The 22,748-nt window shown below is 32.7% G+C and overlaps 4 protein-coding genes across 4 annotated transcripts; all 4 read left to right on the top strand.

The window, feature by feature from the left end:
• Positions 1 to 8,360: 8,360 nt before the first annotated feature.
• LOC112782650 (F-box/kelch-repeat protein SKIP6-like) lies at positions 8,361 to 9,816 on the top strand. The gene has a single exon (XM_025825133.2). It carries the CDS (start codon positions 8,466 to 8,468, stop codon positions 9,615 to 9,617), a length of 1,152 nt encoding a protein of 383 aa, XP_025680918.1. The 5' UTR covers positions 8,361 to 8,465; the 3' UTR covers positions 9,618 to 9,816.
• A 1,433-nt stretch (positions 9,817 to 11,249) lies between these two features.
• LOC112782649 (pyruvate decarboxylase 1) lies at positions 11,250 to 14,655 on the top strand. The gene is made up of 7 exons (XM_025825132.3): positions 11,250 to 12,017; positions 12,129 to 12,292; positions 12,613 to 13,174; positions 13,397 to 13,485; positions 13,579 to 13,696; positions 14,005 to 14,193; positions 14,293 to 14,655. Exons 1-7 carry the CDS (start codon positions 11,586 to 11,588, stop codon positions 14,461 to 14,463), a joined length of 1,725 nt encoding a protein of 574 aa, XP_025680917.1. The 5' UTR covers positions 11,250 to 11,585; the 3' UTR covers positions 14,464 to 14,655.
• A 1,868-nt stretch (positions 14,656 to 16,523) lies between these two features.
• Positions 16,524 to 18,615, top strand: LOC112782648 (GDSL esterase/lipase At1g28610). The gene is made up of 5 exons (XM_025825131.2): positions 16,524 to 16,904; positions 17,185 to 17,415; positions 17,522 to 17,670; positions 17,844 to 18,117; positions 18,278 to 18,615. The coding sequence occupies exons 1-5, from the start codon at positions 16,634 to 16,636 to the stop codon at positions 18,508 to 18,510; spliced, it is 1,158 nt and encodes a 385-aa protein (XP_025680916.1). The 5' UTR covers positions 16,524 to 16,633; the 3' UTR covers positions 18,511 to 18,615.
• Positions 18,616 to 19,343: 728 nt separating this feature from the next.
• LOC112782647 (GDSL esterase/lipase At1g28610) lies at positions 19,344 to 21,311 on the top strand. Its single transcript, XM_025825130.3, has 5 exons — positions 19,344 to 19,729; positions 19,793 to 20,023; positions 20,100 to 20,248; positions 20,586 to 20,859; positions 20,943 to 21,311. Exons 1-5 carry the CDS (start codon positions 19,348 to 19,350, stop codon positions 21,197 to 21,199), a joined length of 1,293 nt encoding a protein of 430 aa, XP_025680915.2. The 5' UTR covers positions 19,344 to 19,347; the 3' UTR covers positions 21,200 to 21,311.
• The last annotated feature ends 1,437 nt before the right edge of the window (positions 21,312 to 22,748 follow it).

Raw genomic sequence — 22,748 nt, 5'->3', positions numbered from 1 at the left:
CCATTCTGATGATTAATGGGAAAAAGTGAAATGATGGGTTGGTAAAGCACAAATCTCAAGAAGTTGACCTAGGAAGAGCAACCCAGCAACATGCAAGGAGATAAAAAGAAGATTTTTCAACATTCAGAATCAAGGAGAGATAACCAGTGTTCTTAAGGTGTATGTTCTGAGAAAAAGGTCTTTGAAGAAGTTCATCTAACTGGACAGTGTTTCCTAGTAAAAGGAGCATTCCGCCAGAATGAAGAACTGAATCAGAGGGTAGCAAACCTGGTTTATCACATTGCAAAGAGGCTGTTGAAGAAGTCAATCTCCTTCATGTTTTACAGATTGTAATTTACTTTTCAATGTTTATCTTTCTGTAATTTCTTGAGTGAAAAGGCATATTAAGAGAGCTTAAGTAAAAGCCAATGAGTGGAAAGAGGCTGAGTGATACACTTGAGAGAAAAATCTAGAGTTATTCCAGATTTCTTTAGGTAAGTCTGTATATTGTATCTTGTACCAGTGAGGTACCCCTTTCTTAGTTAGGTGAGCACTAAGAGTGAAGAGTTAGGTATTAGCATAGCCAATGTCAAGTTAGGTTAGAGCTTGAGTGTGAAAGGATTGTGTCAATCCTGTGAAATTGGTGTATATAATACTTTAACTATAGTGGAAATTTCACCACTGTTGTGGTGGAGACTGGACGTAGGTTGCATAGCACAAGGCAACCAAACCAGGATACATGATGGTGTTAGCTTTTCTCTTCTCTGCTCTATCCTGTATATTCATGAGACAAAATGAATTTGTCTCATAAATTTTTCGCTGCTTAGTTCAAACAGATTCAGACTACAAGTTTGGTTTAAAAGTGTTAATTCATTAAACTAAAAGAAGGTCATAGATTCAACCCCCCTTTTCTAAGCTTTCTACAACCTTCAAAGTGGAACGGTAGTGTTTGTTTGTATAAGTGAAGATTGGGAGTTGAGATATGGGGTTTGGTTGGATGATAATTAGTGGTAGTGAAATGGATGAAAAGTTGGATATGAAAGAGATATTTTGATGAAGCTAAAACTCACAAGAATTAGAACCAGAGTTCTACTTGACTCTCCCTGAAAGAGAAAGCTTCTCTCCTGAGAGAAAATGTCAATGACTGTTTACAATATAATGATAATTTTGAAGAGGAATGATGCACCAATCGCGCTCAAATTTTTAGCCTGCATCTGGTTGACGAAACTGTCTGAAAGCCCACGTCCTATTGTCAGCAAGCTTAGTTCTAATGGGCCACCAAATCTAGGACACCATTAATTGATCACCACAGGCCCACCCTGCCACTACATTTTCCTAAGGCAACTTAAGTTGATCCAACAATAGTACACAAGCATATAATAATAAAAAGCGGAGTTATATAAATAATGTATATTTTTATTAATTTAATTTTGATGTACTGTGTAAAATATACGTGTATTTTATTATTGTTCGGTAGCTCGTGTATCGAACGGGTTGGGTGTGCCAAATGCTCAGGGATGATGGAAAAACTGGATTCGGATCACCTTCATGCGTCTGGACCTTTGGGATTAGTGTGTAGATAGAGGAGAAGGTCGAAGCTCGAGGTCCTTCCGGGTTGACGATGTGGAGTGGAGATGGGGGTGCCACCTGCAAAAGGATTCCGACGCTCTAGTCAGTGTTCATACAAAGGTGGCAGTTAGGGTAAAGGATAGGTAACGTACCTCTGGAGAGGGATAGGATCCTCCCTTTATATAGTCTGTGCTAGGACGGGTCCCACATGGGTAGACCCACCTTCCAAAAAGCTTCCTCCCCAACTGTCAAATACCTCGCGAGAGGGGTGATGACATTCAGGCCGCCTCCCGGTTCGGGTCATATGAGGGCGGCATCGACTGGTATATGTTGGGTTTGGCCAATAGGCCAGTTGGACTGGGCCAAAACAATTATATAACGTCAAATCAGTAAAAATAAATATTTTTTATATTGACCGCGTGAATAATTATTAAAAAAAATAGATATAATTATACGATTATTACACTGCATTAAAATTAAACTCATTTTTATTTATGTATTAAAAGTTAGAGTTTATACTTTGTATCGGAGTAGATTAGGATAGAATTTTTGCTTTATTTTCAACGGGATCAAACTCCTTTTAAGCGAGGAAATTCATAAAATGATAATGGAGAGATTAATCCACTTAAATTAAAATAATATGATTTAAAAGTTACAACTTTAATAATATTTAAATCATTTTATTAATTTCCTCCAGTTTAAAAGATTTTTTCTTTCAACGGTTTTCACATAGTTATGTTACATAACAATTGTTTCGAGCTGAAGTTTATAAACTCTTATATATTATCAAATATAATGAAATTACAGTTATAATCCACAATACATAGCAAAACTCCTTTCAAAATTTAAAACCCCAAGATCAATTCATTTCTCTACACATCCTTAAAAAAGCTACCGGTCATATAATAATAATAATAATGCTACTGAACCAAGTCAGCAAAAAATTAGTCAAATACTTTTAGGTGAATCTAAAATCTCTATATGAATGGTGTTTATGTTAGACATTAGGATGTTTTTTTTTTCTTTATAAATTAGATGGTTCTGAATTTATTTTTTGATTTATCATGTTTTAGGCATTTGGAGAGGGAATAAGAGTAAAGAGACAGAAGTTAATTGAATCAGTTTCCGTGATTCACGTTGCTGAACGTATCTCCTTCTAATTTAAATATAGTGAAACATTTAATAACCAATATTTTAAATCATAAATAAATAAAACTAATTACTATATTTATAATTAATTAAGTTATTCCATTCTTAGCTAATTTAGAGTTACTTCTATATATTTTTTCATCATATAATATACGCCATCATTTAGATGAGACTCACGATATCTATTTTTATATAAAGTTAATAATTAATAATTATTAAATAAATTAATATATTTAATTAAATTATTATTAAATAATTTTTAATTATTATTTTTATAGAAAAATAATTTTATGTAATTTTGTAGCCATCACTTATTATTACACATGATTTTATTTATTTTTATTCTACATAAATGTAATAGCTATTGAATCCCTCAAGTTAAACCACCACCCCCACCCAAAAAAGATCATACATAATTAATTGGATTTTGTTAGGTAAACAATAATTTTTGTGAATAATAGTTGCGTTTATTTATAGAGACAGGACACTGAGACAGTGACATAGAGATATAAAATTGTGTTTGACAGAAGAGATATGGATAGAGATAATGTATCCAAAGACACTGGATTAGTGTCTTTTGTGTCCATCCTGACAGAAAGGACACGAGAACACTAACAAGGAACACAACTTATTTTTTATTTTTTCTTTTATTATTCATGTTAATTTTTTATAATTATAATTTTTTATTATTATATTTTTCATCTTAGATTTTTGAATGAAAAAAAATGAAAAAAATTAAATTTTTATAATTTTTTTTAGTTTATCACCAAACATAATATAAGAACACAAAATTTGTGTCTTGTCCTATCCTATTTTCAGTGTCTTGTCTTGTCCTATTCTTAGAAACAAACGCAACCAATATGAACAATAGGTTTTAAAATTGACCCAATAAAATAAAAAGTAAAAACACATTATACCCTCACATTATTCACCTAAATCTTAATATTAGGATAACCATCTGCACACCTAATAAATTGAACATCCAATATATCCATTATTCACATTGTTTAATATTTTTATTGTCTACTTATACTTTTTCTAATTATAAAACATGGTTAGATAATTCACTATTTGAAAAATTAAACAAATTTACGTACCTTTAGGCTTTATTATATAACTTTTCCCTGCTGGCTTTGCACTTCTTATCTCCAAATGCATCATATGTTGGTGATGATGGCTAACATGGAAATTGGAAAACCTCATCTTTGACGAACAAGAGCTCCATCTAGCCAATAAGCCTAACTTTTGACCAGGTGTTATATATATTCATGCTAATCGCCACAACTTGTAATGTTATCTGATCTCTACTCAATAAAATGAATTATCCTGAACATATTAAAATTAAAGATCATCAGATACATACAAACATGATGGAACCATCATCTTTTTCAATATCCATCATCCTTCTCCCATGTATACTAACATTATTCCAAGTTGTAAGACTTGTAACCCTTTATCTTTTTTATTTTTTTATTTTATTTATTTATTTTTGCGTTGCAAAAAGAAGAATAATGTATATTTCATTTTATGTTCATCTTAGAATTCATCATCTCATTAGTACTCATCACTAAGGGAATGAATTATTTTTATTAGGTATATAAAGTTCAAATTTAAACATTTTAATATTTTTATTTTATTTTCACGTAAATAATATATATATATATATATATATATATATATATATATATATATATATATATATATAGATGATGAATTTCTCTAAGATGCATAAGGAACTACAAGAATGTCACGCACATTTCATATATATTGCTAGATTGGATTTGACTTATAACCCAAAAAATGTTGAAATGACAACCCGTGGCCACATTTATTTGACAAGTGTGACATGGAAGTGTAAAACACAGTCATATGTTTCTCTGTTTGTAATGCAAATCAAACTGAATGTTTTGTTTTTCCTTTTCCGCCTTATCCACTATAATCCTGTTTATCCACAAGCCAGTGGAATCCACTGAGCATATATATAAATTAGAAATCGATAAGTATAGGTATCAAGTTACTTTAGGAATATCTTTAAGTAGATTGAGCTAATCGAAGAAGAAGATGATTAAAATTGGTAATACAAATTAAAGTATAATTCTTACACATATGGATATGACTTTATTATTTAGGCCACCTTATTACTTTATTTTGTGTCGGCCAAAGTTTGCATGCAGTTCATTTACAAATTACTGTAACCAATTAATAAGCAGAGAAGATTACGATGAATTGATGAAATATATAATGGACACAGTAATATACACACCTGACCTGAGCTTATTGCAATCTTTTCAAGTTTTAATTTGAACAACTAACTTACTTATCACGTACGTGTCTTTTAATCCGCACAACAGAAGCTTTATTATTAGCACTTTGCTGGTTGTGGAAAGTGGATTTATATGACGACGCATCAACCAGTAAATAACATTGCCTAGCTATAGGTCGTTTTTCTAGGCAAATTATATTCCATAGCCCTTTCAAATTTAAAAAGAGAAAAAATAATGAAAATTAAGAAAAATTAAGCATAATTTAAGATGAAAATTTAGGTGCAATTCATGGTACTCTATATAAAATTTGTATATCAAAGTCATTAAATAATTTAACAGATTTGACTAAATTATTATTTAACGATTTTTATCTATTATCTTTACGTAAAATTACTTAAGTTACACTTGAGTTTTTGTTATAATTCAATCAAATAATCATAATCTAAATATGTCAAAAGAGAAGTATTAGGGATTAGTAAGTTTTATGATATATAATCATTAATTAATTATTATTAATATTTTTAAGGGAAATGCTACCCTATCCTCTCTAAAATAACATGTAAGTTATCGTCTCTAATGTGTCATATTTTAATGGATGCTTATTTATTTTAAATTTTTAGTAGAATTTGTTAGATGACTAATTTATCTAATAAAATAAAAAATAAGAAATTGATTTCGGGTCATTAAAATTTGTTGAAAATTTAACAAAATATTTAAAAAATAATGTTATATATTACTCTTTTATTTTTCACACAAAATCTTTGATTTCTAACAAAAATTAAATAAAAATTTAGACCTTCATAAAAAATAATTACAAACTAGCTATATTAATTTATAAAAAACAAGATATAAAGTGTTTTCATTTCTTCTTTTTTTTAATATAATTTGAAACCAAATTATATAGAATAAATTTTTAAATTTAAAGATCTATTTAACACGATAAGCTTTTTAAATTGAAAATTTTGACGGTGACACTAATTTGTGTTTTTATTTTTAATTTGTCACATTAATATTTTAGCTAGTTTAGAATTTAGTTAATATAAGAAAATTTTTAAATTAATATTTTAATAAATATATAATAAATATATTAAAATAAATATCGAATTAAAATGTGATACATTAGAAAAAATAATTTACATATTATTTTAAAAAGAATAAGATAGTATTTACCTATTTTTAATGTTTCGAAATTATATCTCATAATATAAAATTATCTATTTTTTTTATTGATTAAATGCTGATGAAATTTTAATAAAAATTCTGACTTCTAAACTTTGTCAGGTGAAAAATAAGGTGAAAAATAAGTTAGGTATAAAAAAGTGTACGTATAGTGGTGTGTATAATAAACAGTAACATTTTTAGATAATACTACTATACACACCAATCATGAATGAGATACGCTCAACCGCACTAACATTTTCACTAATCACTGTGCAGGATCATCAATCATCGTCATCTACATCGTCATCATCGCTATATAACTATGATCATCACCTTTATTATGGAAAGCTTACTATACTATAAATACCACAATATGTGTATAGCTCTATACCTAGCTATACGAGCAAAACATCCTTAGCTTATTATAGGATATATGTACATGAGGAAGTTGATGATGATGAGGAATATGGGGTGTATTTTGGTGGTGGTGTTGCTTCTTCTTCTAAGTGGTGGAACTGAGACACGGCCACTGAGTCCTACAATTGTAAGCAACATGCTTCGAAACAAGAAAGAGTCGTCGTCATCATCAGCAACAACCACAGCTACTCACGATCATCGTTCAATTGCAGAAAATATTAATGGACGATATAATAATGATTACAGCACTCAAAGACTGAGTCCCGAAGGACCCGACAGTCAGCATCACTACATAAACTATTGACTACAACCTTGTGTTTCGTCTTTCCTTTTTATGTATCTTCCATTTGCTGCAGTGTGTGTTGAGATCTTTGTTTTTGTAGGTAGTTGTTGTCTTATTTTATATATATATATACACACAGTCATGAGGGCTTTAGACTTCAGAGACAGAGAATAGTGTTACTATTATTACCAAAATACCATGGTTTCCAGATTTTTGATTGATATCTCATTTTCTGTTTCTCTTTGATGCATTAGTATTAGGTGGCTTCTCCAGTACATATGAAATTGGTACTTAGAATACATAGACACTCATTGCAACAACCAAAAAAGAAATAAAAATAAAAAGAAAAAGTAAGATCAACATGTTAATTTTTTTTCTCTCTGTATCTATATATGTTTTTTAGTGAATGCTATAGTGTCTTTAAAATTGTACCTAACTTACTAAAAAAAGGCAAATAAAAAGAATGATATATTGCCTTTATAGGTATAAAAGTTTGAATCCCCAAATTTTATAATATTAACTTGATTTAATATTTAAAGAACGTTTAAGAGAATATCTTAAATTCAACTATAGTTACTAAGTTTTGGAGGATTGATTATTGAATTGTTTTACTAATAAAAATTAGTTAAGTTGCATGAATAGGGCAGAGTACATGTGATAATGTTTCAATTCTGTGTCTAATTTAGACAATACTTGTACGGAGCCACTCTGACAAAGACGTCTAAAATGTCTTTTTTTAAAGATATTTTTTATTAATTAAAATTTAACACATATAATTGATTAAGTCGTGTTATTTTTGTCAAAATTAGGTTAGACAAATTAATTTAACCGAAAAATAGTGAATCAAATCTTGAACCGGTCTAAATTAATATTATTTTTTTATAAAAAATAACTATAATACCCTTATTATAGAAAATGATTAAAATACTCCTATTATATATATTAATTTTGAAAACTCTAAATCCTAACCCTATAATGACAGAGAAATAAAGGACTAGAATTTAAAATTCTCAAAATTAATATATATAAATAAGAGTATTTTAGTTATTTTTTATAATAAAAGTATTGTAGTCATTTTTTATAAAAAAAAATAATATTAATTTAGACTAATTTAAGATTTGATTCACTATTTTTCCGATCAAATTAATTTGTCTGGCCTAATTTTGACAAAAATAATATGATTTAATCGATTATATGTGTTAAATTTTAGTTACTAGAAAATATCTTAAAAAAAAGACGTTTTAAACGTCTTTATTTGAGTGGCTCTCATACTCCCTATTTGTATTAATAAGAACTTGATAATTTAATTTGAAAATATTTTTATGGTAATATTGAGGAGAAAAAAAGAATTAGCCAATGTCCCAATAATTAATAAAAATAGTATTTATTAATTATCGCAATAACTAATAAATATTATATAGTTGTTTTTAGCTAATTTTATTTGGTTACTAAATATTTTTAATAGTGAATTTTATTCAAAATTGGAAGAAATCAAAATGTTGAAAGATTGGATCTTTAAGAAATCACGTAGATTGAATTATATTTTAACAAATCTGTGTAGATTGATACTTATCTTGTGCCATATATATGTGCTCTATCTTATTATTTCATTAGTGGAGTATTGAAACTTGAAAGTCATAAGCATGATGTCTTGTTTGTCCTCGTCTGCATCGGCGGCCACCAGAAGTAACCCTAAACCACCGCAAGAACAAGAGAAGCAGCTAATCCCAGCGCTCCCGAACGAAGTCGCTGTGAGCTGCTTAGCACGCGTGCCACGCCGCCATTACAAAGCACTTTCCCAAGTTTCCGGACCCATACGCTCCCTCCTGGCTTCTCCTATATTCTACAATGTCCACTCTGCCTTTCATGGCAAGCAACCCTTCCTCTACCTCCATCTCCACCCAAACTGCGGCCTCCTTTCGCAATGGTGGGCGTTCTCCCTAGCCCCTCCATCACGAAGCACAAAAGTAATGCCCTTTCCCATTCCACCGCTTCCTTCGCCAACATATCAAGCCGCCTATGCCATCCTAGGCCACCACATCTACGTTATCGGCGGCCACCTCGGCGGCATACTTTCCCAGCAAGTCTGGATCCTCGACTGCCGCATTAACCGCTGGCGACAAGGCCCTAGCATGCTCATCCCTCGCGTCGGTGCATCTACCGCCGTCGTGGACGGCAAGATCTACGTCATGGGCGGACGGGGACGCCAGCTGCCAGATATTTGGGGCGAAGTTCTTGACCCAGCCGTTGGTCGTTGGGTGGAGGCGGATTATAACTGCCTCAACTCAAGCAGTGGAGATGGCACGGATTTCAAGAAGAATAGAGCGTGCTTTATGGTTGGTGCGCGTGTTGTGACGTGCGATGCGAGGGGAGTGGACAAGTTATGGTTGGGGAGAAACGGGTGGGGCTGTTTTGAGGATGGTTTCTTTTATACATTGGATTACCCGGACAAGCTGGTGGGGCACGAATTGGGGGACATGGACGAGTCAGTTGAGTATTGGGGGAAGCCTTGGGCGGTGAAAGGGTTGTTGGATTTGCCCATGTGGTACTCAATAGGCACTAGGAGGAGGCCCAAGCAACTGGCTGGTTCCGGAGGCAATGGGAGGAGCTTGTTTCTGGTTTGGATTCATTATTGGAACCAACAATATGAGCTCTGCTGCTCTCAACTGGACCTCAACAAGACAAAGAGGGGTGATGATTGGCAGCTTTCTGCCACTCCTTCTTCGTCCCACAAAATCCTCTCTTCTTTTGACCAATTCACCATTGGCGGCAGTTTAGTAGTTCATGACTTGTGATGTTTCTGTTCTTCATCTTTCTTCTCATATTAAGAAAATATAGGGATTAATTTTTAATTTGTAAATATTACTTAATTTTTTTTTAATTTTAAAATTTGTTAATTTGTGGAAGATATAGGATATACTGTTTATAATTTAAAATTTATGATTAAAAATATATGATTTTCAGACAATAAATCTTTTTTATTTTTTATTTTAATTATTTTATTTTATATGTGTTTTTTTTTTATCACAATAAGTGTACTTGAAAGATTACATTTACAATATCAATTCATATAAAACAAATAAAAAAAATTGATTTAAAATTTAAAATTTAAGATGAATAAAATAATTTTAAAAAATTAATTGATACTAACTGAATAAAGTTGGTTCTTTGATATTAATCGTGGTATTATTCTTTAAGCTAATTTTTTATTATGTCATCTCTCACATAAATTTATTTTGTTAGTATAATATTTGTTATTAATTTTATATCTAAATTATTATCATCTAACATAAATATAAAAATGGGTGAGCTTTTAAGAAAAGATCTTTTTTCGAGTTATCTTTTTTTAAAAAATTTTATAGAGAAGTAAAAGTAATTTTATGTTTGGATATCTCATGTAAAAATGTTTTTTTATCAATCAATTATGTTTGGGTATAACAATATAAAAGTACTTTTTTGTTTATTTATTACATGAAAAACATCTTTTTTTTTAAAGAAAAAAGATCTTTTAAAAAAATATGTAAATTACAACTTCTCAAAAAAGATCTTTTTTTTATTTTACTAGTGCTTTTACTTTTACTACTAGAAATTTGCCAAACACATTAAAAAATAAAAAAGATTTTTTTTCATTAAAAAAAGATCTTTTTTTAACAAAATAATGGCACCCAAACATACACTTATAATTTATTTTTCATTACTAAAAATTAATCATATTTAAATAAATTAAACAAGAATTTAAAAGTCACCATGGAATCTCCATTTTTATTAGTCTTTCTTCATCATTTGTGCATTAGTAAAATCTGTGTGTAAGCTACTAATGTTGAATAATATCCACACTCCATAGGTACAAAATGCTTGGCCCACCATGTGAAAAATTGTTGACTTTCTCTATAACTTAATGGAATGTGTTTTGGCAAGGACTAAAGCTTTGGTTAAACTCCCAAATTGAAACAACACCTCAATTTCTATTGTACTAGGCTAAAGAGCTAAAAAAGGTATAAGGAAACACTACGATTTAGCCACGACGAAGATTATTGTTTCAAACCCACACCCCACAAAACCACGACTACGCCAGCTGAAACCCTTCCAATTTCTATTTAATTATTTCAAGTACATGGAATTGGAATAGTCTGTGCTGTGCATTCATCTTTCCCACTTGAGATCCGGATCACCATCATTTCTCTTCACCCACCATATGCCTCATACTCCTAAATTTGTCCAAAACTAAAACTAGTACTTTTTACAAGGTGACTACTTTTACAAAATGTTCGTATGGAAACATAACATTACGAATTCGGTCAAACATATTAAATTAAATAAATTATACAAAATATTCATTAACCATAAATAGTTTCTATTTTATATTTTCTTTTATTATCAATCAATTTGGTTATGAAGAATCAACTATGAGTAACAACTAAAAACTTGAAAAAAATGTAAAAGTAATGAGTTCTATTATGCGCTAACTACGTATTATTATATACAAAGATTATAATTAATACTGAATTACCAACAGGTGTCTCAAGCATATACTAAGAAATCATCCATTCTATATACCACGTACTTCTAAAATCAATTTGCACATTTAGTTTTTGTTTTTCCCTCTTCCAAGGTGTTGCCCATGGGTTTCCAAAACCAGTCTTTGAAGTTTGAACCCCCTTATAAACCCCAACCAATGTCCAATACACACAAGGTTAAACAAATCACATTAATTAACTAATCATAATCAAATCCAATTCTACTTTCTCCAGTCTCAACATCACATGGAAGCTGCCACCCAGTTCCCCGGCTCCGCAGGCACTCTCGGCCGCCACCTCGCCCGCCGCCTCGTCGAGATCGGCGTCAGGGACGTCTTCTCCGTCCCCGGCGACTTCAACCTCACTCTCCTCGACCACCTCATCGCCGATCCTGACCTCAACCTCGTCGGCTGTTGCAACGAGCTCAACGCCGGCTACGCTGCCGACGGCTACGCCCGTTCCAAGGGCGTCGGCGCCTGCGTCGTCACCTTCACCGTCGGCGGCCTCAGCGTTATCAACGCCATTGCCGGCGCCTACAGCGAGAACCTCCCCGTCGTCTGCATCGTCGGCGGACCCAACTCCAACGACTACGGCACCAACAGGATCCTCCACCACACAATCGGATTACCCGATTTCTCACAGGAACTCCGCTGCTTCCAAACCATCACGTGTTTTCAGGTGCGCGGGACTGTAACCGACTCTAGCTGACTTGTAACTAACTTGTGTTATTCTATTAGGTTGATTGGTTTTTCAAGGTAACTGACTCGATTATGATTTCTCGTGTTTCAGGCAGTGGTGAATAACTTGGAAGATGCACATGAGCAGATTGACACTGCAATCTCCACTGCTCTGAAGGAAAGCAAGCCTGTTTACGTCAGCATAAGTTGCAACCTTCCTGGGATTCCACACCCAACTTTTTCCAGAGACCCTGTCCCATTTTTCCTTGCACCTAAGTATGCATACTATTCCCCTCCTCGCCTTCTCTACATTGTTAATCAATAGCCCCTTTTTTAGCTTAATTCTGATATATTTTTATTATGAATTCTTTTAATACTGATCCAATCTTATTGATTACTGAATTAGTTATTTGATAATCACATATTTGGCTAAGTTCATTGCTAAATGAAATGCTAATGCAATTGTAATTCTTTGTCAAGAGAGAATGTGGATTGAAAGAGTTATGTATGTGCATATATTGTGTTAACTCACATCTTATCCTTCTGAAGAGTGAATCCTGTCTAAGGGAAAACTAATATCTTTTGGATTTGTGCAGGGTAAGCAATCAACAAGGATTAGAAGCAGCAGTGGAAGCAACGGCTGAATTTCTAAACAAAGCTGTGAAACCCGTCATTGTTGGTGGGCCAAAACTAAGGTTTGCAAAGGCACAGAAGGCTTTTCTGGAGTTTGCGAATGCCAGTGGATATCCAATAGCTTGTATGCCCTCTGGAAAGGGGCTAGTGCCGGAGCATCATCCACACTTCATTGGGACATATTGGGGTGCTGTTAGTACCTCCTTTTGTGGCGAAATAGTGGAGTCTGCTGATGCATATGTTTTTATCGGCCCTATCTTCAACGACTATAGCTCCGTGGGATACTCCTTATTGATAAAGAAGGAGAAAGCTGTAATCGTGCAGCCTAATCGCGTGACCATTGGCAATGGTCCTTCGTTGGGCTGGGTTTTCATGGCTGACTTCTTAACTGCATTGTCTAAGAAGGTTAAGAAAAATGGTGCAGCTTTGGAGAATTACCGACGTATATATGTTCCCCCAGGCATTCCTCTGAAGCGAGAGAAGGACGAACCTCTTAGAGTTAATGTTCTATTTAAGCACATTCAGGTATGTTCTATTTATCTGCTTATTAAATATTCAAGTCAAATGGTTCTTTTTGACATGAGGTTTTTCTACCTGTTACCTTGCTCCATGACTAAGATTTCATATCCTGCATAGCAAGTTCAGAGGATTCACTTTATCGTACAAATCATGCTAGTTTATGCAAGTGGTTCCCATTATATTACTAAAATGTATTAACTTTTTCTCCACTCACACATACTTTTACAGGAAATGCTAAGTGGGGATACTGCTGTAATAGCTGAAACTGGAGACTCATGGTTCAACTGTCAGAAGCTACATCTACCTGAAAATTGCGGGTATTTAAATTCATTTACAACTGCATCTAGCAAAATGCTAACGTTTATCTTTTTGGGGGGTTAACACTGTCGTGCCTGAATTTGATCTTTCAGGTATGAATTCCAGATGCAATATGGGTCCATAGGTTGGTCAGTTGGTGCTACTCTTGGATATGCACAAGCTGCAAAAGATAAGCGTGTAATTGCTTGCATTGGAGATGGCAGTTTTCAGGTGAGTAATAAGATTATACAAGTTGCACCAACAGAAATGACCTTTCAAAACATTTGATAATAATATGACTTCTTTTGTCTTCTTTATGTTTTGTTTTTGCCTAGACGTATTCTTATATATGACAGACCTTGCATCGAGTTACTCTGTTACTATACTATTATTGAAATTGACTTACTTTGAATTGACTACTGTGGTTGTAATAATTACGTCTAGTTCAAGACTTGCATTTTGAACACAGTATAAGTAAACTGGAACATCAATTTGATGCTTGAAGCACACATTGACTTAAGGTATTCCTTATTTATCAGGTGACGGCACAGGATATTTCAACAATGATCCGCAGCGGACAAAGGAGCATCATCTTCCTCATTAACAACGGAGGTTATACAATTGAAGTTGAGATTCATGATGGCCCGTACAACGTGATCAAGAACTGGGATTATACTCGCTTTGTGGAAGCCATCCATAATGGAGAAGGCAAATGCTGGACTGCCAAGGTTAGCTTAAACTCAAACAATCCTGTGTTACTGTGATCTTACAATCATTACGAGCATTATCATTAACTGGAGTTACTATTTATAATGCTTGGAGTGTAGGTACGGACAGAGGAAGATCTAACAGAAGCAATTGCAACAGCAACAGGAGCACAGAAAGATTCACTATGTTTTATAGAAGTATTTGCGCACAAGGATGACACCAGCAAAGAGTTGTTAGAATGGGGATCCCGTGTTGCTGCTGCTAACAGCCGCCCCCCAAATCCTCAGTAGATTACTTGCTCCATTCTAATTTGTATATTTTCTTGTGTTATATTTCAGCCTTGGGGGATGCTTAGATTGCTAAGGTGTTGCCCCCTGCTTTACCAATCTACTAAGCTCTGTTGCATGTAACATAAAAATTCTGAGATCCTGCCTCAACCAATTTTCACTTCAATAAAGATACTGGCATACAGCCATTGTAAATTTGTGATGTGAGCGTAAAAATCCAGATTGAAATTTGAGCAAATTGGCATTTATATAATTATATCATTCCACTCATTGTAGAATCTTTTCTATCATATGTCCTATCCTCCTGACTCCTGTAAGAAATAGGTAGCACTCTTTTTTGTTGGGTACGAGAGGTTAAGCCACTTTAATAATCACTATTTTTGTTCTCCTAATATTGTCGTTAATTACGGCGGGTAATGTTTAAATATTTCCTTTTTGTTAATTACAACCGTAATTTAAAAGAAAAATGTCTAATATGAAAATATTTTTTGAAAAATATTTCTGCAAAAGCTGAAAACAAATAACTCTTTTGAAATTTTGATTTTTTTTTTCGTAAAAAAATTATTCAACTTTACATATTTAGTTATTTACACTATAGTTTATTTTGTCGTAAAACTAAAAAGAAGAAAGTATTTATAAAATAATATCGGCTATTCGTTTAGAAAGTATTTATACCTTTTATATTATATTAAAGAAGAATCCTAATCTGAATAACAATCAAAATAATAATATTTGACTTGTCTTACAAAATATTACTTGCCTAAAGGATTTATTTCCTTTTTTTTATTTATCTTTCTCTTATATAGTCATAATTAATCTCATGATCAACATTTTTAATACAAAAATATTAGGAAAATAAATGCTCAAAATTTATTATTTAATTTAATATATATATTTTTTATACATGTAATATTTATAATTACATATTTATTACATAAAAAATTATTCAATTATTTTAGAAATAATTAATAAATACAAAATAAAATAACTTTAAGTTGTTTTAGATTGATTTTTTTTCCTGTCTCTTATGACACATATTAGACTTACTATTAGTAGAAATTTTAAATTTTTATTTTAATAAATAATTAAATACACAATAAATATATTAAAACTAAAATTTACATCTTTTTCTATGAAAACTTGTTTTAATAAATAACTTTAAATTATACTTTGAGAGCATATATTAGCTAAACAAACTCTTGAATATATCACTTTGCTTTTTGTAATATAATATAGTTATATCTTAATTTTTATTTTAATTTTAATATTTGAATTAAAATTTTAATTTAATTTTAATTGCAATTAAAGAATGTCATATTTTATATTTTTATTGTTAAAATTATAATTAGTCATTAATAATAATATATAAAAGAAATAAAGTTAACAAGAAAAAAAAAAGATCGAGAACGAAAGAACTCTTTAATTTTTTAGCAAAAAATTTGATTTTAATTATAATAAAAAATAATGTGTGATATATTTTAGTTATAAAATTAATAATATATAATAGATAATAGATTTGTATTTTACAATAATGGTTGATTTTAGTATAATGTTAAATTAATTAGACATGCGATTAAGACTCCTACGTAGCATTAATCCTGTTTTTGTTATTAGCAATCTTGATGACTAATGAGGAAACTACAGGGAAAAAGAGGAGATAAGAATTAAGGAATTGGTCAGCGGAGTCTGAAGGGAGGAAGGTGCACGTGCAGTGTGCAAAAGTGCGAGTGACAATAGAGGTAGGTAGGTTAGGTGTGAGCAACAGAACGATGAGGATAAAACAGTCATTTTACTTACATTATTATAAACAACACTGAGTCACCAACTAAGAACAGACGCACTCTTTCTGCATTTGAATCAGAACCAATCAAATGGTTACCCACCGATAAATAAACAATCAGGAAAGTTGCGTTCCTAGGATTGGAATGAAGTGGTAGTTGCAATGCTCTCTCTTTATACCAACTACGTATTTTGAACAGAACTGAATCTATTAGTAATAATACAAAAGAATAACACTTTATATTTTAATGCAATTAGTGTCCGCATCATCTCTATATATACATACACGTTACGTTGGACAAAGCTAACAAATAAGCACGAACCCATTCTTCCTTTTTATTCATCATCACTTTGCATTTGCATGAACACTGAGTTGACACAGCAGAATTAGCATATGGCTTCTTCAAGGGCTTCGTTTCTGACAGTAGCGCTTCTTCTTCACCTGGCTGTTTCCTCCATTTTCATTTCCATTGCCACCTCAAGCCGCTGCTACAGAGCAATATACAGCTTCGGTGATTCCCTTGCCGACACCGGAAACGCTTACTATGACACTCACACGCTCCCTTCATCACAAACTCTCGCATTGAACCTTCCTTATGGAGAAACCTACTTTCATCACCCAACTGGAAGATGGTCTAATGGCCGTCTCATCGTCGATTTCATCGGTAATTAATAATATAAATAGGAAAAGTCTAAGGGCCAGCAACTTTATTAAATTCTGTCCAGCATGTAACCAATAAAAAAAAAGTGAGTAATCTCACACCATTAAAAATACCATTAATGATTACTTGATGGCTACAAATCACAAAAGTTACTGGTCTCCTAACACTCCTTGTATAAATAACCAGAATAGCCGTTAGTTAGTTTCTTGCCAGTATATATAATTAATAATGTTCCTGTTTTAGTGGATTTTCTGTTGTTCTGATATGCTGTTTGTATATGCAGCTGAGAAAATGGGTGTTCCATTGCTGAAACCTTATCTGGGAATCAAGAACGGTAAGATTAAAGATTGGAACCCAATGGAGGGAGTGAATTTTGCAGTTGCAGGAGCCACTGCTTTGGATTCTAGCTTCTACTTAGAGAAGGGTATGTATAATGTTGCAACCAACTATTCTCTGAGAGTGCAGTTAGATTGGTTCATGGACTTGCTCCCTTCCATCTGTAATTCTTCTTCAGGTATGATATACATACAGCTCGAGTGAATTGAAGTCTCTGCTTAACTAATTTATTCGGCAATACTTTATTATGAGTAATAAAACTTCGGTCTAATTTGATCTAACAGGGTGTAAAGAAGTTCTTGGAAGCTCGTTGTTTCTTGTTGGGGAGATTGGTGGCAATGATTTCAATCATCCTCTTTATCTAAATACGAGTATACAAGAAGTCAGAACATATGTGCCACTTGTGATTAATGAAATTTCTTCGGCTATTAATGTAAGAGTTTCTGTGCATGATGACAAATACTTACATTTGAATTGCTTATCTTAGATTAATCTAGCTATATATACTTTGTTTCATCAAGTCATGATTATAATTAATTGCTATAACAGGCTTATTAGTACCATTAAGGCCTTCCTAATACCTTTCATGATTCTTGTGATTTTCAGAAATTGATTAATTTGGGGGCTCAAACTCTCGTGGTTCCTGGAAACCTTCCTCTTGGATGCAATTTCAAGTATTTGACAACGTATGAAACTTCAGATAAGAGTGAATATGATGAAGCTGGTTGTTTGAAGTGGTTAAACAAGTTTACTCGATACTACAACAAGCAACTTTATGCTGAACTGAATCGACTTCAAGTGCTTCATCCCAATACAAATATCATCTATGCAGATTATTACCATGCTGTGTTGCCATTATATCAATCTCCAACACAATTTGGTACACAAGTCCTCAATCTTTTCTTATCTACTTATATGTTTTTACTAATATCTTTTTCAGTTCATGTGTACATATAATTATATATTATAAATAAACGAGTTTTATAACAATGGAAGAGTATTTTTAGAGTAATTTATGTGATTTCTTCATGCAATTTCAGGATTTACGGAATCAATTTCAAGTGCTTGTTGCCCGCTTAGAGTTGCAAACAATTCTAATAATGGTGTGTGTTGTGGCAATCCGGGGGTGATTTCTTGTAAGGATCCATCTCAGTATATTTCTTGGGATGGCTTGCACTTGACGGAAGCAGCATACAAATGGATTGCCAAAGGTTTATTAAGTGGACCATATACTAATCCTAAAATTAGTATTTCATGTAATTCAGAAATATAGTTACTGCCCCGTCTTCACAAGAAGAATAGATATCTTTGTACTTGTCTTAACCATTTGTTATGTTTTTACATTATATAATATAATTCTTTTAATGGTTTATTATTATATTCTCTTATAACGGAAAACAGTTATATTAGGTATACCATACACTCATAGCAATCAGCAAATTAATTATTTATATAAATGATTTATTTATCTTGTGTCTTAAAAATATTAAAAAAATTATTGAAAATATAAAAATTTAAAATTTTTAAAATATTTATTTTATATTTTTATTATCTATTTATATTTTTTTAAATATGTTATTGAAAATTATATAAAAATTATATAAATACTTAGAAGAAAAATAGATTAAAATTTAGAAACGTATACAAAAATTAAATTTTAAAGTGGTGTCTAAAATTAGTAATCATCCTATAAAATGACGTCATGTGCCGCAAACTAAGCGCCAAATTAACACAAAAAGGTGTTTAGACTTGCCAATATATCAAAAAGAATTCACAGCAGCTTTTTTATAGCACCATTAACAGAAATTGCTTAAAGAACGACTATAGATCTTAAAGTGCAACTTCATAGATAAATATAGCAACTATTAACTTTAGAAATGACGGAAATGGCGATTATCTCCATTTTTTTTATTGGAGAGAATAAAGTGTAATATCTTACCTTTAATTTTATAAGTAGGACAAAAAATTAATAAAAAAAAATAATAAATAGTAAAATCAACCACCAAATACTATTCAATTTTTTTTTTACGAGAGAGAATCTACTCCCATAAATTACACTTGAGGTAATTTCAGCGATCATTTAAGACTTAATTCCTAGCACAAAATACACATGGGGTTGACGTCTCTGTCTCGGATGCATTTTTCTTTTTTCTTTTTTTTTATCGAAAAAAAAATAAATTGTGTAGTGCAACCCCCAACCAAAGCACCAACCAACATTGACGACACTAAAGTCATTGTAATGGCTGCCTTTGAAGAAAGAAGCTGGTGTGCGTTAATGGTGATATTGATGACAGTAGTTGCTGAGGCAGTGACAGGTTCAGCATGCTACTCATCCATCTTCAGCTTCGGTGACTCCATTACCGACACCGGCAACTTGTATTTCAGTCATCAAACTACCGACCAACACTGCTTCTTCCCTCCGTACGGCAAAACTCACTTCCGTCATCCTTCCGGTCGCTGCTCCGATGGGCGCCTCATCATTGATTTTATTGGTAACATTTTCTCTTCTCTCCTCTTTTATATCTATACACAATCTTGATGGATTTTGTTTGCAGCTGAGTATTTGGGGATTCAGTCTGTGAAACCCTACATTGGAATGAAGAACGGTAAATTGGAAGATTGGAGTGTGGGTCAGGCTGTTAATTTTGCTGTCATTGGAGCCACTGCTTTGGACGCCACTTTCTTCCAGGATATAGGTGTTCAAACTGGTGCTACTAATTATACTCTCTCTGTTCAATTCAACTGGTTCAACCAATTCCTTTCTTATCTCTGCACTTCTTCCACAAGTACGACTTTTCCAATTCTATTCTCTCTTGTTGTTTATCATTAGTATTACTCCTTCTTAATTAAGGAATCTGGCAGGCTGTGAACAAATTCTTAGGGATTCGCTATTTGTTGTGGGTGAAATTGGAGGCAATGACTTCAATTTCCCCTTCTTTGTAAAAAGGAGCATAGCAGAGGTTAAGTCATACGTTCCACAAATAATCCATGCAATAAGCTCACCTATCACTGTAAGATTAATATTCATGTGTTACCTTAATAGGTTATTGATATTTTGATAAAGAGAAATGCTATTTGTATACCAAAATCAGCCACTAAAATCAGCCACCAATGTATTTGTGTATACGAAAATGTTTGGTAACTAAAGAAAATCAGCTAAAAATAGTCATAACTTACCTTATTTAGCATTCATTAATTGTTGCAATAATTAATTAATACTAAATAAAGTAAGTTCTGGCTGTTTTTTTGTCTACCTAGCATTACCTAACTTTGGTGGCTGATTTTTGTGTACACATGACATAAACCTTTGATAAATCCCTAAAACCAAAATGCTGTGTGTCACAACAGGAGTTGATTGGTCTAGGGGCTCGCACGGTGATGGTTCCTGGGGTTTGGCCAATAGGATGCAGTGCAATGTATTTAACGCTATATGAAACCCAAGATGAAAGCCAATATGACTCAACAGGATGCTTGAAGTGGGTAAATGACTTCACTCAATATTTCAACCAGAAGCTCCAAGATGAAATACAAAGGCTTCGTGGACTTTATCCTCATGTCAATATCTTCTATGCTGATTATTACAATGCTGCTTTGCCACTATTTAGTGATCCCACAAAATTTGGTACTATATATGTTGAACCCTTCATAGTTCATAGTATGCTTTCACAATCCGTGACTAATACATGTATTTTGATGGCAATGCAGGTTTTAAAAAGACTCTGAAAGCCTGCTGTGGAAATGGTGGTCCGTACAACTACAATTCATCAGCGACTTGTGGGGAGCCAGGGGTGCTTGCTTGTGATGATCCTTCTCAGTATATTGTGTGGGATGGTATTCATTTGACCGAGGCCACACATAAATTGATTGCCCAAGCTTTAGTCAAAGGACCATACTCTGCCCTTAGTTCCTTGTGCTCCATGAATGCCAGCGTCGGATATCACGATAATCTTAGCATCTCTTGATGTCTTATTATGAAAGGGCAGTCTACTCTGTACGAATGAGTGAATCATTTTAGTCATTTAATAAGAATTGTTTGTGAAACATTTCCCACTTAAGATAATACTTTTTTGTCGACATTATGGCCTCTGTTCTCAAACACCACTCATCAAACAAAATTTGAGAGAATCATTAACATATATAAAGATTCTTTCTCCTACAAAATTAGAAAAAAAAAAAAACCAAATTAAAATGGATTTTTATTTTTGATATGCCAATTAAGTTTGTGTAGTACAGAGAAATGAAGCTTTGGCTGTGTAATGCATAGATATAGTATTCATAACGGTGTCTACAGAAATTGGTAAATGTTATAAAATAATTAAATAAGGAAGATAAAATAAAGAAATATAAATGAAAGACTCTAGTATTAATATTTACTAATATTAATATCATCATACCATAACAACTATGATTTATATATTAATACTATATTTGTAATATGAAGAGAAAGAAAAGTTTCGTAGAGAGAGAAGAAATACTTTTATTGATGTGTATTTGCCTGAGGCTTAGGGTCCTATTTATATGCATACAGGAAGGTAACTTTTTCAACCTTATTAAATACATTCTCTCTTGAGAATGTGAGCTTCACATGGGAATGGGCATCCACGTCCCATTCTTATTACAACACTTTCCCCCTTAGATGTCCATTTAGGATAATTGTCTCGTTAAAACCTTACTAAAGAAAAATCCAGTGAAAAAAAAAAAAAAAACCTTAGCGAAGGAAAAAGAGTACAACATCCTTTGTGATGGGGATTGCCTCATTAAAAACCTTGTCAAGAAAAATCCAATGAGAAAAAACCTGACCAAGGGAAAAAGAGTACAATCTCCCCCTCATGCCGACATCATTTAATGTCTCGAAATCGGCGCATCCCAATCTCATGTACCAATCTTTCAAAGGAGGATTTTGGGAGTGACTTTGTAAATAAATCTGCCAGATTATCACTTGAGCGGATCTGTTAGATATCAATTGTCCCTTGATTTTGAAGATCATGAGTGAAGAAGAATTTGGGAGAAATAAGCTTTGTTCTATCACCTTTGATGTATCCGCCTTTAAGTTGAGCAATGCATGCTGTATTATCTTCAAACAGGACAGTTGGAGCTATCTTATGATCAATCAGTCCACATGATGACAGAATATATTGAATCAGACTCCTCAGCCAAAAACACTCGCGACTAGCTTCATGAATCGCCAGTATTTCAGCATGATTAGAGGAGGTTGCTGCTATCGTCTGTTTCGTGGACCTCCATGATATAGTTGTACTACCATATGTGAACAGGTGTCTTGTTTGAGATCTCCCTTTATGTGGATCAGACAAGTATCCGGCATCTGCATAGCCAACTAGTTGTGACTTGGATCCATAGGGATAAAACAATCACATATCAACCGTTCCATGAAGATATCGAAAAATTTGTTTGATTCCACTCCAATGTCTTCTGGTTGGAGAGGAACTATATCTTGCTAGTAAATTCACCGCGAATGATATGTCAGGTCGCGTATTATTAGCAAGGTACATT

The sequence above is a fragment of the Arachis hypogaea genome, chromosome 20 (assembly GCF_003086295.3).
Source record: "Arachis hypogaea cultivar Tifrunner chromosome 20, arahy.Tifrunner.gnm2.J5K5, whole genome shotgun sequence".
NCBI lineage: Eukaryota > Viridiplantae > Streptophyta > Magnoliopsida > Fabales > Fabaceae > Arachis > Arachis hypogaea.
The sequence above is the reverse complement of the archived record's forward strand: the minus strand, read 5'-3'. Positions and strand labels throughout refer to the sequence as shown.

Coding starts and splice junctions, on each gene's coding strand:
- LOC112782648 (XM_025825131.2), top strand. CDS start 16,634: ATGGCTTCTTCAAGGGCTTCGTTTCTGACAGTAGCGCTTCTTCTTCAC. Junction 17,416..17,521: donor CATCTGTAATTCTTCTTCAG/GTATGATATACA, acceptor TTGATCTAACAG/GGTGTAAAGAAGTTCTTGGA. Junction 17,671..17,843: donor AAATTTCTTCGGCTATTAAT/GTAAGAGTTTCT, acceptor TGTGATTTTCAG/AAATTGATTAATTTGGGGGC.
- LOC112782649 (XM_025825132.3), top strand. CDS start 11,586: ATGGAAGCTGCCACCCAGTTCCCCGGCTCCGCAGGCACTCTCGGCCGC. Junction 12,018..12,128: donor AAACCATCACGTGTTTTCAG/GTGCGCGGGACT, acceptor CTCGTGTTTCAG/GCAGTGGTGAATAACTTGGA. Junction 13,175..13,396: donor TTCTATTTAAGCACATTCAG/GTATGTTCTATT, acceptor ATACTTTTACAG/GAAATGCTAAGTGGGGATAC.
- LOC112782650 (XM_025825133.2), top strand. CDS start 8,466: ATGATGTCTTGTTTGTCCTCGTCTGCATCGGCGGCCACCAGAAGTAAC.
- LOC112782647 (XM_025825130.3), top strand. CDS start 19,348: ATGGGGTTGACGTCTCTGTCTCGGATGCATTTTTCTTTTTTCTTTTTT. Junction 20,024..20,099: donor TCTCTGCACTTCTTCCACAA/GTACGACTTTTC, acceptor GGAATCTGGCAG/GCTGTGAACAAATTCTTAGG. Junction 20,860..20,942: donor TAGTGATCCCACAAAATTTG/GTACTATATATG, acceptor ATGGCAATGCAG/GTTTTAAAAAGACTCTGAAA.